Below are 13,354 nucleotides of genomic sequence, written 5' to 3'. Positions count from 1 at the left end.
ACAAGTGTGGACCCGAAACTGCTCCCCAGCCCCGAAGACTGGCGTCCGTTGTCAACAGGACCCAATTTGGAACCCAGAACGGACGTCCCTTGTTGAGGTGGGTCGTCTTTAACCACCACGCAAGGGACAGGCGAACCTCCGGGGTGAGCACAATCGTCTGGAATTCAGAGACTGAGGCAGCCCGTTCCACTTGGACAGGATCAGGTGCTGCAGAGGTCTGGAGTGAAACTGGGCGTATTCCACCATGTCGAACACCGACACCATGGAGCCCAGTAACCTCATCGCCGAGTGTAAGGACACCCGGCGGCTGTGCAGACAACTGCGCACTCTTGACTGTAAAGCAGAGATCTTGTCCTCCGTCACGAAGATCCTTTGCTGTCCCGAGTCCAATAAGGCTCCAAGATGCAGAATCCTCCGAGACGGGATTAGAGTGGACTTCTGCCAGTTGATTAGCCAGCCGTGCCGTTGCAGCAGTGCAATGGTCAGGTCCAAGTGGTGTAACAGGAGCTCTGGAGATCCTGCCACCAATAACAGGTCGTCCAAGTACGGCAACATGCGGACTCCTTGCAGCCGCAGAGAAGCCGCCATGACCGCCATAGCGTCCTGTATGTCCAATGACACCATGTAGTCCCCAGGTTCCAGCGCCAGAATGATGGACCGTAGGGTCTCCATCCGAAACTTCGGGACCCGCAAAGACTTGTTGAGTGCTTTGAGGTTGAGAATCGGACGATATGACCCATTGGGTTTCTGTACCAAAAATAGATTTGAATAGAAACCCTGGCCCCTCTGGGAGAATGGAACAGGCACTATAACTCCAGCCTGGAGCATAGTGTGCAATACCTTCCGCAGCTCCGTAGCCTTGTTCCGGTCTGATGGTAGACCCATGGTGAAGAATCGAGCCGGGGGTCTGTGCCGGAAGGAGAGGGCGTACCCGTGAGAGACCACCTCCAGAACCCAAGTGTCTGTCGTAGTGAACGACCAACACCGGGAGAACTGCAGCAGGCGGCCTCCCACCCTGGGATCCCCCAAGGGGAGACCCGGACCGTCAGGCCGCAGGCTTGTCATCTGGCTTGGGGGCCGGACGTCTGGTACTCCATGCCTGTTTCCGGGGCTTGACCGATTTCTTAGGGCCAGCCTGTCGAGGAAACGACTGTGGTTTGGGCCTGCCCTGGGCCCTAGATGACCGAAAGGACGATGGTCCAGAACCAGAAGGAGCAGCGGCCGACGGGAGACAAGCAGATTTGGCTGCCGCCAGCGTGGCCACAATCTTATCCAGATCCGGACCGAAGAGAACTTCTCCGGTAAACGGCAACGCTTCCAGACCTTTCATGGATCTGCGTCCGCCTTCCAGGATCGCAGCCACAAGCAGCTACCGCTGCTGAAGAAATTCTAGACACCAGAGTACTAATGTCTAGAGCCGCCTCGTTGATGTAGGTGGCCGAATCACGGAGATTGCCAATCAACTCCGCCTGTTCGGCCGGACAGTCGGATTCAAAAGAAGCCTCTAATGAATCCGCCCAGCGCTCCATCGCTCTGGCAACCCAGCAAATGGCCATAGCCGGCCGTGCTGCCCCCCCTGCAAGGGAATAAGCGGACTTCAGGCAGATTTCTACCTTGCGGTCCGTAGCATCCTTAAGGGAGGACATGGATGGCATCGGCAATGTGGCACTACGGACAAGACGGGTCACGTGAGAATCCCCCTGTGGAGGGGATTCACACTTAGCAAAATAATTATCCGCGAACGGATAAGCCACCGCCAGGCGTCTCTGCGGCTGGTATCTTTTGCCAGGTTGTTTCCACGCCTCCTCTAAATGGTCCACCAACTGACCCGAAAGAGGAAAGACTGTGGCATCGCCCTTCACATCTTTGAAAAAGGCATACTTAGATTTAGCCGCTGGGGGAACTTCGTCCTCAATCACCAAGGCTGTGCGGACCGCCCGAATAAGTCCAGGAATATATACTTTGGACTTAGCATCAGCGTCCTTAGTATGGAAAGGTTCCTGATCGTAAGGATCCAGAATCTCCCCATCATCAGACGTCCCTTCGTCATCCTCATAAGGAGCGGACAGAGACGCCACCGGCCTTTTATGAGGCCGCATCACAGACTCCCCTTGCAACACATCCGACAAGTGCTGTACAGAACTCGTCAGGGAGTTAACCCACGCTGGCTCCTGAGAACCCGGGAGCGGGGAAATAGGGAGACTGTGGGGTACCACCAATTGTCGTGGGAACCCCTGCATGGGTGACGACACCACAGACTGCTGGGACAAACCCATCGGAGTAAACGCGGGCTGCGGAGCTAACTGGCCCACTAAAGCTGTTAACGCCTGAGCGAAACAAGCCCAGGGCGGCTCCTGTACCGGTGCTGTAACCGTAATAGGCCGCACCATGGACAAACACTGCCGGCAAAGGCCCTCCGCGCTACCCTCCCCCTCCGCTAACGGTACTTTGCACGTGGTACACTGTAGCCGGAGGGGAAAATCACTTTCAGACATGATGGCACCACGTATGTGACCTCTCTCACCAATTAAGTATTAAATAGGCGAGAGACCACCCTGCAGCACCGCAAGGGCTTTAGCAGAAAGAACAGGGACAGTAATAAAGCTGACAGTTTAGAGAAGAAAAGTTACAGGCAGCGCTAGCACAGTCACATACAATGCAGAGAAATAACAATTCCTGCACTAACAGCGCTGATCACTCAACTACACAGACACAGGGCCTGGTAGGACACAGCGCTGCATACACAGACCTGAGCCACAGCGAAGGAGAGGTATGCGGGGGGACCCAGACCACGATGCTTCCTTCCAGACTTCCAGCAGCGTTCACCATGCGTTGCAGAGAAGATGGCCGCCGAGGAGCAGAGAGAAGCTGGCCTGGGGGAGGAGCGCTGACACAGGACCAGTCAGCACAGTGCAGAGAGGGCTGTGTGCAGCGGGGGAGGCGCCGGCTGTGAGACAGGGAAGGCGCGCTCCCCTGGCATGCATTTAACCCCTGGGATGCCGCAGCGCTACCGCTCTGCTGCGGTCCGCTGTCCCAGGGGGTAGTGGAAGCGCAGGTTGGTCGCCTGGCTCCACGCTGCAGCCAGTCCCCAGGGAGCCCCCTGCCTGGGGACTTAGGACCATGTGATCAGCGGGGACCCACCGCGGGACCCCGCTGCTTACCTCTGTCCCCCTTGAATCCGGCCATGGTCCGGAGCATCTGGGGTCACCGCTAGCTGTGACCCCAGACGCCCACCAGCATCCCCGGATCAGTACCGGCGTTCTGGTACCGGCGGGGTGTAGGGAAGACAGCATGGACGTCAGGACTGACTGTCCATGCTGTTCATCCAGATGTGCAGCCACAGCTGCATGAAGAAAAAGCTTCAGGGGCTCTTCTAGCCCCCACTCCAACAGGTGCACCCGACTCCGGCCGGGCACCAAACTAAACTGAGGTGCCTTGGCCCGGGGGCGGGGTATAGGAGGGGGACCTAGTGCATCCTGGGAGGCTGAAAGCTTAACTCTTTGGTGCCCTGCGACTGACGTCACACCTATACCCAAGGTATCCTGTGGATACCCTATGGACCCTGAAGTAGAAATGGTAGCAGCAATTGTTTTTCAGCAAATCAAAGTCTATACAGTATTTTGGGGTACAGAAAATTATATTTACTGTCCTTTTTTAGGGGTTTAAGACTAGTTTGCAAAATGTTGGGGAAAAAACCTTTAAACTCACACCTGCAAGTTCAAAAAACTTTCATATCTGTTCCACATCATTTACCCCATTTCTGAGCATTTTAGAGAAATTCACCTGAAAACTGTTGAGTCCATATTGGCCATATAGTGCTATTTAAATACCTCCCAAGTGCCGGGTTATAGTTATTCAGTGTCATTTATGTAGCAGAGGTTCTGCACTGTGCCCTGACATTTATTAATGAGAAAAAAAAAGGATTCTCCCACCTTTTCCCATACTTGGAGGCCATGAGGGAAAAATGTGATGTTGCTGTGAAACGTGTCCTGGGGTTTACAATTCAATTGCAAAAATGTGGGAAGATGGCTTTTGCAAAATCACATCTCCGACCAAAATTCCCAGATCATCACGCTGAGTTGCGTTGCCTCCCCCCTATAATACCTAATCTGCAGTTTAATGCAAAGTGGATGAACAGCTATGACACAAATGGCATAAGTAGCAATAGCTATACAACAGTGTCACAGAACAAAGATATCAAGGGGCTCGATTCAATTCAGCGCAATGCTGAATAAGCCCCGGGAGAGAGCTCACAGAGTCTTAATTCAGTGCCCTGTTTGGTCCGACAGTTGCCAATTAAGTCGGAGAATGTCGGTTCTCGCGTCTTAACCTGGGTGTTTAGTCGCGAGAACCGTCATTCTCAGAATAAAGTGTCGGCCGCGAGGCTGTTAGTGCCGCGCTAAGCCGGAAAACAGCCTTGCGGCCGGCGCTTTTGGCAGTTTTCTCCTCACACCCTCAGGAGGGTGCGAGAAGAAACCGTTTAGTCAGATCAAACAGTACACTCAATTGAATAGCTCCAGGAGCTCCCGCCCACGGCTATATAGCATAGCACTGAATTGAAAAGAGCCCAAAGACCACAAATATTACCACTGAAAATAGGTAATAAATGCAACAAAACTAGAGTAACTGAGCCCAGGCATAATGGTCCCGTGAGCACCAACAATCAGCATTGTACAGTGTATGACAGCTTAAAAAAAATACTTAAACTCCACTTCTATTCAATTCTATGCCAGATCTGTACAGTTACATAGCGGAAATGTATCAAACCTTCTAAAGAATGAAGAGAAGTTGTACATACCAATCAGCTTCTACCTATTTTATAAAATGTATTTGATAAATAGAAGCTGACTGGTTGCTGGGTCAACTTCTCCACTCCTTATGTGGCTTGATACATCTCTCATAGTTAGGTTGAAGGAGCAAAAAACAATCAGGTCAATAAAGTTCAACTTCTCATGCTCAAAAGCTTAGTTGATACAAAGGAAGGAAATGAGAGAAACAATCTAAAAACATCATCCAATTTGCCTTAATAGGAAAAAAAAAAAATCTTTCTTCTTGATCCCATGCTTGCAAGCTACAGTTACCAGATATACTATATGGTGTTACCAAGAACAGTAGCCTTGCATTTTCTGTCTTGTATTGGGAGCTTCCCAAAAACATGCATCAATTTGTTTAGTGTCTGCCAAAACAAGTCATTGTTAAAGCGCACTGCAAAGTCTCACAGCCCTTACAACATTTTTTATACCTGGAGATTAATCATTTTTCTTTTCCAGCCACAAGAGGTTGCCTTGTGCCCTTTGTAAAGCCCTTATGCTGAACAGGTTGCCACAGAGTTTAGGTACAGGCCATTCTATACACGGATATTTTCACCTTAACCTATCTTATACATTCTTTGCTCATAACCAAGCTCTCAATGTCCTTTAGTGCATAGGAGGGCAACTAAATTATTCTCTCTAGTTCCAAATCATAATTTTTTGTGAATTGAAAATTTTACTGAAAATGTAATAAAGGCTGCACTAATGCCTTACAATCCTAACAAAAGTTACTTTCCTAACTTGAAAGTATACCATTTTTAATACATTATAACATCCAAGCTTACTATGGATGAGGCAGATTGGCATTGCATGATCGAGTGACGTCTAGGATATGCAAGTAATGTTCCATCTAGGGTGTAAGCTGCATGAATATAGTTACCCTTCAAATGTAAAACATAACAATAATTCACATAGCAGTACATTGTTACCCAAGCTTGCACATTATCCAAACCTTCAGACCATCTCATTTTATTTGGAATTATAAAAAAATTATACCAACTTCATAGAAAAAATAAAAATGAAGTAAAAAAAAAAAACAACCCACAAAAAACCCCATAAGAAATTTGTCAGAACTCAAAAAATGACCACGTTTACCCAATACTTAATACAAAAAGGAGAGTTACCAAACATAAAAATACCTTGACGATATTAGAGTAAAATATATTTAAGATACAGTGGTGATCAATATTGTTTGCCTTCATGCCCACCAGACATCATATCTATAATCCAACACAAAGACACTGCAGTCAGCCAGAGTCTGTAATAGCTGATGAAAAGACGTTACATTCACTACTCTAGACATTTTAAACTAAATAATGAATATCTCAGCTTTACTATACATGAACAAAATCTGAACAAAAAGCAAAACCTGTAGTGCCAGTATTTAAAAATGGCATCAAGTTTGGGGGCAAATTAGGTAGGTTACTAATCTGCCGCTATGAAGCGGCAGGTTAGTTTTTCCCATGTCCTCAGATTGTAGGGAGTGGTCAAGTGTCGGAACGCCCAAAGAATATAACCCATCTACACTTCAGTGTAGTAATTGGGAATAAGGTATATGCAATTAAATCAAAGCTAGGGGAAGCTATTCTGCTACTCATGTAACTAATCATAACAGAATAGCTAAGGACATTTTGAAGTGTTAATAGGAAGTGTCAATAACAGCCATAAAACAATATTGTACAGCATCTTCTGCAGTAGCGCTACAGTGATAAACTAGTGCACATGTACCTGACATACAGACATTTGGACAACTATACATTACTAAAAATGACCAGTGCAAAGTTTACAGCTAAATTCTGACAAAAGGAAAATGACAAAACCTATTTCCTTCTCTTTCGCTTCCTGACATCTGGCTTTTGTCTATTGTTCCCAGTGGTAGCCAGTATCCTGAGTTCTGCAGGGAGAATTAACTCGTAGCTGACTTACCCTGTGGAGCGTCACTGTCTGCTGTTCCCATATTGCAGTCTCTTCCATTACCGTATTCTGCAGGAAAAACACAGGACATGGGGAGCGTTACATATGATGGTCCAAATGTAACATGACACACACACAGTAACCAGTACAATGACACAAAGTGTCACCTATACACTAACACATAAGATAAACAATGAGTCACCCACACATACTGTATAAAACTTCAGCAGTGTACGGAGTTTAGCAGAGCCCTGCCATGTGTCCCGCTCCTGCTCTCACCCAGGCAGGGGCAGCAGTGCGGGGCGGACAGCACGGCTGGGGTAGCTGGAAAGTAGCCGGAGTATTACAGGCACCGCTGTCACCCTGCACCTCCAGCCACAGGCGCCCGGCTCCCCGTGGCACAGACGGATCGCCCCCTTGGGTACACGAGATGTACGTTGTCCTGCAGCTGGGTTACTGGATCGTTCCCCTGTCCTGGGCGTGGCCTGGGGAGGGGGGGGGAGTTAGTTACTGCCAGGTACAGCCCGGCAATAATAATAATAATAAAACATAGAACAACATTGGAGTTACCGGACCCCGCAGCGCCTGTATTAGTGCGGAAGAGCTGAGAGCGAGGGCCCGGGAGCCGGCCGGTCACTTACCAGGGTGGGCGGAATCGGACGATCAGTGGGGAAACTCAGCCCCGAACTCCCAGCGCCGCCCGCCGCCGCTCTTCCGTGCACTGGATGGGATCACTGGGCTCTGGGAGAAAGGGGCCGAGCTCGCCGATTGGTCCGCCCGTTGCAGAGACGTCACCGCGTAAGGACGCGCTACGTAGAGAGCAGACGCATGCCCACACTCTGCGCCGCGACCGTGCTGAAGGCGCTGCCCTCACTAGCCCCGCCATGTCTGCACACTGCTAATGCAGTAATCGCTGCTGTGCTGCTGATACCAGTTCAACTGTTACTGAAGGTCACAAGACGGCAGCCTTTGCGAGGCACTGTTGTTGAGGCGCTTCTGCTATATAATAACACCCATAAGGAAGAAGTGGGTACAAAGTATTCCATTAATTTTAATATTACACAGAGCAGTCAAACTGTTTTAATGTAATCCGCAGACTAAATAATTTCTACACATGAGTATTGTCATCCTGCATTAACCTCACTATTGCTCAATGTGGTACCCCCCATTGTTATGAAGTTACCTCTTAATAGTTAAGGGTTCACGGAGATGTACTGCAGCCCCCAAATAATGAAACCTAATAAATAAATAAAAAATTAAAGTTCTATGGGTAAATAAAACTTCACTTAACCCCTGTCAGCAGGCTGTCACAGGGCAGGTTTCCCCCTGGTCCTAACCAGCAACAACAAAGTCTGGGAAAATCCCTGTGGACCCATTGGTTGAACAGGTTGCAGGGCAGAGGGCCCAGGGGGTGGGCTGTAGCTGGGGCCCCTAAGCCAGTTAGGAAGTAGAGATCTGAGGTGGGCCAGCCAGCCACTGTTATAAAAGAGGGCAGCGTGAGGGAGGAGAGAGCCCTGATGGGATGGAGCTGGGCAGCAGGTGCCGCCATGTTCCTAGTATAGGTTGTTGAAATCCTGCAGAAGGGGGAACAGCTGAGGACACAGAGATGCCTCAGCGAAGGGAATCCTGGCTGTGGTTTGCCGGTGCTGGAGAAAGTGCCTGGACCATGGCTTATGGGCTGCTACTGTATGAGTGGAGAGATGCGTGCCCATGCCAGTTAGAAGATCTGACCGCATTGATCACCTCACTGCCGGAGGAAAGAAGCTGAGAGGACCCCAGGGATTGTCTACTTACCGCTGCCAAAGATACACCACTGTAAACCTGTCCCAGGGAAAGCTGCTGTGCTTCCCGGCTGTAGAAAGAGACAGCCACAGGAATCCTTTGGAGTGCTGAAGGTTATGTCTAGAAGTGAGAGCTGGAAAGGACCTCTAACATCACACCCACGTGACCCGCAAACCAAAGGGGGAGGGGCACGGTGGCTCACCACAAAAATATATTCTTCCTCTATGCTCAGGTGGATGGTAATAGTGGAGAAGTCCGGCCCCTCTGCAGCGGTCACGTGGTTGCAACATCAGAGAGGTCCTTACTCCACATAGGATCTAGCAGCAACCGAGTGCAGAAGGAACCGGAGGAAGACCCCTTCAACAGCTGTCTGTCTGGGGGAGTGCCTGTGCACAAGCAGACCTGCATCAAGGAGCCTGCTGCAAGACTGGAGGGAGGAAGCCTCCGCAGCGAGGGTGCCCATCACTGCTGCTGACATAGGAGATGCCTGTTGGAGGAAGGTCCCAGAAAAGGAGACAGAGGGACTGCCGTTGATCCGCAGGGAAAAGAGGGGACAGCCTCTGAAGAGGACCCTGGCTAGGAGAATGGGAGCCTGACAACCCGACAGCAGAGGGGATGGTCACTGCAGAGTCCCTGGAGTTTAGGATTAAGCTGCGATGCCTGTCTTAAGTGTGTGGCAGTACCCTGGATTCTGGTTCCTCTGAGCACAGCCTGGTGCGGTGCCCAGGGCTGCGTTGGATGTTGTTAGGGGCAGAAGCACCACTGCAAAGAGAGGGGAAACTCCGGGATAAGTCTTTCCTGATTATAGTTATCTCGGGGTTACCTATCTTCGGGGTCATAGGTTTAAAAAGTGCAGGAGGGTGGGTGTAGTCCCTCATCTCCCTGGAGAAATCCTTATCCTTAGTGAAAGGAATATGTCCTTGTTTGGGTGGCTGAGGTGATTAAGTACTCTGCTGGCGGGTTATGGGAAATATCGTGTTAGAGGTGGTAAGGGGATCCTTACAGAAAATAGGTGCTGTCCTTAGGTGGCCAGTGGCCTACATTGGAATTATTAGTTGTGTTCTGTGCTAATTTCCTTGTATATGTTTGCCCGCGGTGGCTGTTAGGGTGCAACTTTGTTCATGTTGATGCTAAATGCCAAATGTATAGGCATAATTGATGCTCTCAGGTTCAAACTTGCAAATCTTTAATGTCAGTGGTCTATTGAAATGACAAATGGTAATTTAATTCTTATATGCACAAGTGTTTTAGTAATGTATGCCAATTGCCTATTGAAACTGCATATTTGATAATTTACTGCTCATGCGATCCACTGTGCAAATGTTTTAGGGTAACTGCCAATCGAATCTGCATTATTAGTACTCAAGGGTTATGCTGATTGCTTACTGTATTCACCTTATCAATAACTTACTGAAATGGTAGTTTGCAGCCCGCTGTGGCGCACACTGTTTTCCCTTGACCTTAGGCAAAAACAATTAGCTATTTGCAAAGAAGCTTGTTTCTTGTATGTTGTATGAAGACTTATTGTTTATTACGGGGCAATTCATGTGACAACCTCAGCTGGCGGAAAGCTATTTAGGGCACTGTGAGTAGGTTTACAGTTAGACTGCTGCATAAGTTTTTATGTGTTGTGCTTCACTACGGTATTTGCTACAGAGACTCTAAACCGCTTTATTATTGCAACTGTACGTACTTGCCTGCACTGTGCCAACGTAAAGAGACCGCATGATTTTTCGGTGTTGTGCTTCACTACGCTATTTGCTACAGAGAATCTAAACAGCTTTATTTTTGCAACTGCAAATACATTTTTCAGGACAGTTTCTACACAGAGACTGCAGTATAATTCCTCGTCACTATGTTGTGCCTTCCCCAGCTTGTCACACCGGACTGTACCTAGCTTTAGATTGCAGTAGCATTAGGTATGATTGGTTTGTTTGTTTCTTGCCAGCTGGGGTTGCACATGTTTGCTTGGGCTTAACCTGTTAATGATTTCTTGACTACTATTGTAACTAGCTGATATTGTTTGAAATTTCTGTTGCAAATCCTTAATATGGTTGAAATTGTGAAAGTTGCCTACGGGTTGAGAGTCGGATAAGTGTAAATTTACATTCAAACTGTATGTGACTTAACTTGGTTATAATAAAATTGCGTTGGACCCTCCTCTTTGTGTCTGTTAAAAAGGGAAACACATTGCTTGCCTCTCTGATATTCGAACCTTGTACTTAGTAAAAAAAAATAAAAAAAAAAATAAAAAAAAATGGGGACATTACACAAATTATATATTAATGATGTGCGGTCAGGTGAGGCAGATGCTTCAGTATACTCGAGTTCTGACTCTAAAAATTATGAGAAAAAATGTAAAGAAAATATTATAAATATCTTCTAATCAATTTTATACTCAAAACTCTGGAGTAAAAAGTGTATGGCAGGTGAGGCACTGCCTCCCATGTCTACCTTTTCCCGCACAACCCTGATCAAAACTCACCAAATTTCCAGCACTACATACTGCTGCACCTTTGTATAATGCCCACATGTAACTTCTGGATCATATATGTATCTGTAACTCTGGCTCTGATACTAGCCAATGCCACCCCAGCCATTTACCTCACCGCACGTCACTGACATAATATATATACATACCAATATCTATATCACACATTAAGCTACCTGCAATTGTTATAATTATGTGACAACTTGTTAATTGAACACTAGATATAGGTTCCATGTGCATGATGAATAATTTAAGATATGGCCGGATGTCCAAAATGAAAAGCACAATTCAAAGAGTCTACCTATCCGTGTCTATGGTTCCTTTTGACAGCAAGAAAGATAATGATCCATCAAGAGTAAATAGTGATGATCATCTAATTAATATCAGACAAGATATTGAATTATCCTTTGTAGCTTAGTTCGTGAATTAATCATCTTTTTCGCTTAGCATACGTCTCTCGGGAATAATTTTTTGTTGTATATTTTGTGGGATGAAAAAAGGGTTGTAGTCTAACTAATTTACAGTGTGCTATTTATTATGAACTATTAAATTTCACCTATATCCACAGGAATGGCTATTCCATGTGCTGAATGACAGAAAAAGTACTCCACGAACACAACCAAACGCCTGTCATCCAACACCACAGTTGCTCTCCAACTGAACAACATCTGTAGCTAGAACTGTCCTCTAGGAACCCCAGCTCTGACAATGTTACTGTAGGAGTGACACCTTACAGACAATAAATAATACAAGCTGTACTGGGCCAGGGAGCATATTCCAGCTAATGGTATTCTCCGTTAAACTCATTCTTAGCCATCTTCAATAGCGGATATTGTATAAAGCTACCTTTAGATAATATCATGAAGGACAAGTAGTAGTACAGGCATGCTGAATATCAGGTTACTGGAAACTGAGCTGTTCTGTAACCTGAATAGATCTGTCCTACAGACTCTAGCACAGAGCAGCATCGCATGTGTTTACTACAATGTTTTCAACAATTCAGATAGGGAAATAGAAAGACGAAAAAAAATAATGAGGATACAAAATCCTTTTATAAAGTCTGGGAGCAATGGGCATTACATTCTATTTAGAGACTAGCATTCTTAACATAGGGTCACACTTTAAATCCATCTAATTCTGATGCCTTGCTCCTTCTCACTGAGCGGGAAGGCAATATAGAATCAATGGGCTCCAAACACCAGCAGTCTCCCAACAGGGCCATTCACCAACATTTTAAAGAAATTTGCTTTGGCAGTCCATCTTTTAAGCTTAACAATTATTGGGCAGATTTGCCAAATATTGGGTTAATGACCTGATTTACTGTATAATGTGTAGGCATAAAAAAACATCCACAAACTCATTTCCTTGATTATCCGATTGGTTGGCCAGAACAGAAAATCTCGTCCTCAATCTCCCGATATTAGGCATTGTATATGCATTCTCGATAATATTCCTATATTTCCCCTGACTGTCATCCGGACATAAGCAAAATCAGTGTGGTGTGGTCGAAAATCTGTAACGTCTAATAAAAAAATTGGCTAATGTGTAACTCAGATAATGGGGCTTTTGATTTGCCGAAAAATCGTCCCGTTTGTCGGCCCAATCAAAAATATCGGTGTGTACCTAGCTTTACTGTGACCCGACGAAATATATTGCCTTCTCTCTTAATTAGTCTGTATTATAGAGCAACTGTAACAGACAGCTGTATGTAACTGTTACATCAGTGCTATTGCTGAAAGAAAAAAAAAATCTAGAAATTACCTCACTAAAATCGCTCTCTCTCATAAAATTATATATTATATATATACATATACACACACACAGATCCATTAGGAAAGATGCAGGGACTGCACTTACATTAGCTGAAAAAAAGAATTGTTTTGTTGTATAAAAAAAAAAAACATGAAAGTGTATCAAATGTATATTGTTATTGTTTTTTTCTTTTTTTAAAGTCCTGCCTAAATGAGACCCCTGTGAAAACATATGAAAACTAATACATGCTTAATACCACATCACGCAGAGGCCGGGACTTCGATACGGCTTTTACCGAGCTTTTGGAGCACGGGTCAGTTCCTGGTCCCAGGCCAGTGCCCCCTTTCAGACAGAAGATGAAATTGCCTGGTCAAACATTTGATCCCAATAATTTGCTGGGTAAACCCTGCTCCTTCTTTTGAGTGAAAGGGTCAACCCGGGTTGCAATTCCCGTGACTTCGACCTGACTAGGGTTGAAGTCCCAGAATTTCGACCCGGGGTTGACACCTTCACATAGAAGGACCAGAGTTGATCTGGCAAGTTATCGGGTCCTTTTGATACAGTTTCCAATTGTTGTTTACCAGTAGCTCACATTAAAACACAG

At 46.4% G+C, this 13,354-nt stretch overlaps 1 protein-coding gene across 10 annotated transcripts in view; it reads right to left on the bottom strand.

Moving 5' to 3' along the window:
• Positions 1 to 13,354, bottom strand: part of TJP1 (tight junction protein 1) — a 423,870-nt gene that overhangs the window by 108,009 nt on the left and 302,507 nt on the right. For 8 of the 10 annotated variants that reach the window (XM_088445442.1, XM_088445452.1, XM_088445464.1 and 5 more), the window contains one exon: positions 6,738 to 6,794. In XM_088445442.1, coding sequence (XP_088301568.1) covers positions 6,738 to 6,794 — 57 coding nt within the window. Of the gene's footprint in view, positions 1 to 6,737; positions 6,795 to 6,937; positions 7,028 to 7,366; positions 7,500 to 13,354 lie in introns of those variants that run through there. The other 2 variants (XM_088445486.1, XM_088445494.1) reach the window with 2 other exon arrangements.

This window comes from Taudactylus pleione, unplaced genomic scaffold (assembly GCF_031769625.1).
Source record: "Taudactylus pleione unplaced genomic scaffold, aTauple2 ptg000019l, whole genome shotgun sequence".
In the NCBI taxonomy this organism is placed as follows: domain Eukaryota; kingdom Metazoa; phylum Chordata; class Amphibia; order Anura; family Myobatrachidae; genus Taudactylus; species Taudactylus pleione.
Note: the sequence above shows the minus strand (reverse complement) of the source record. Positions and strands in the feature narration are given on the sequence as shown.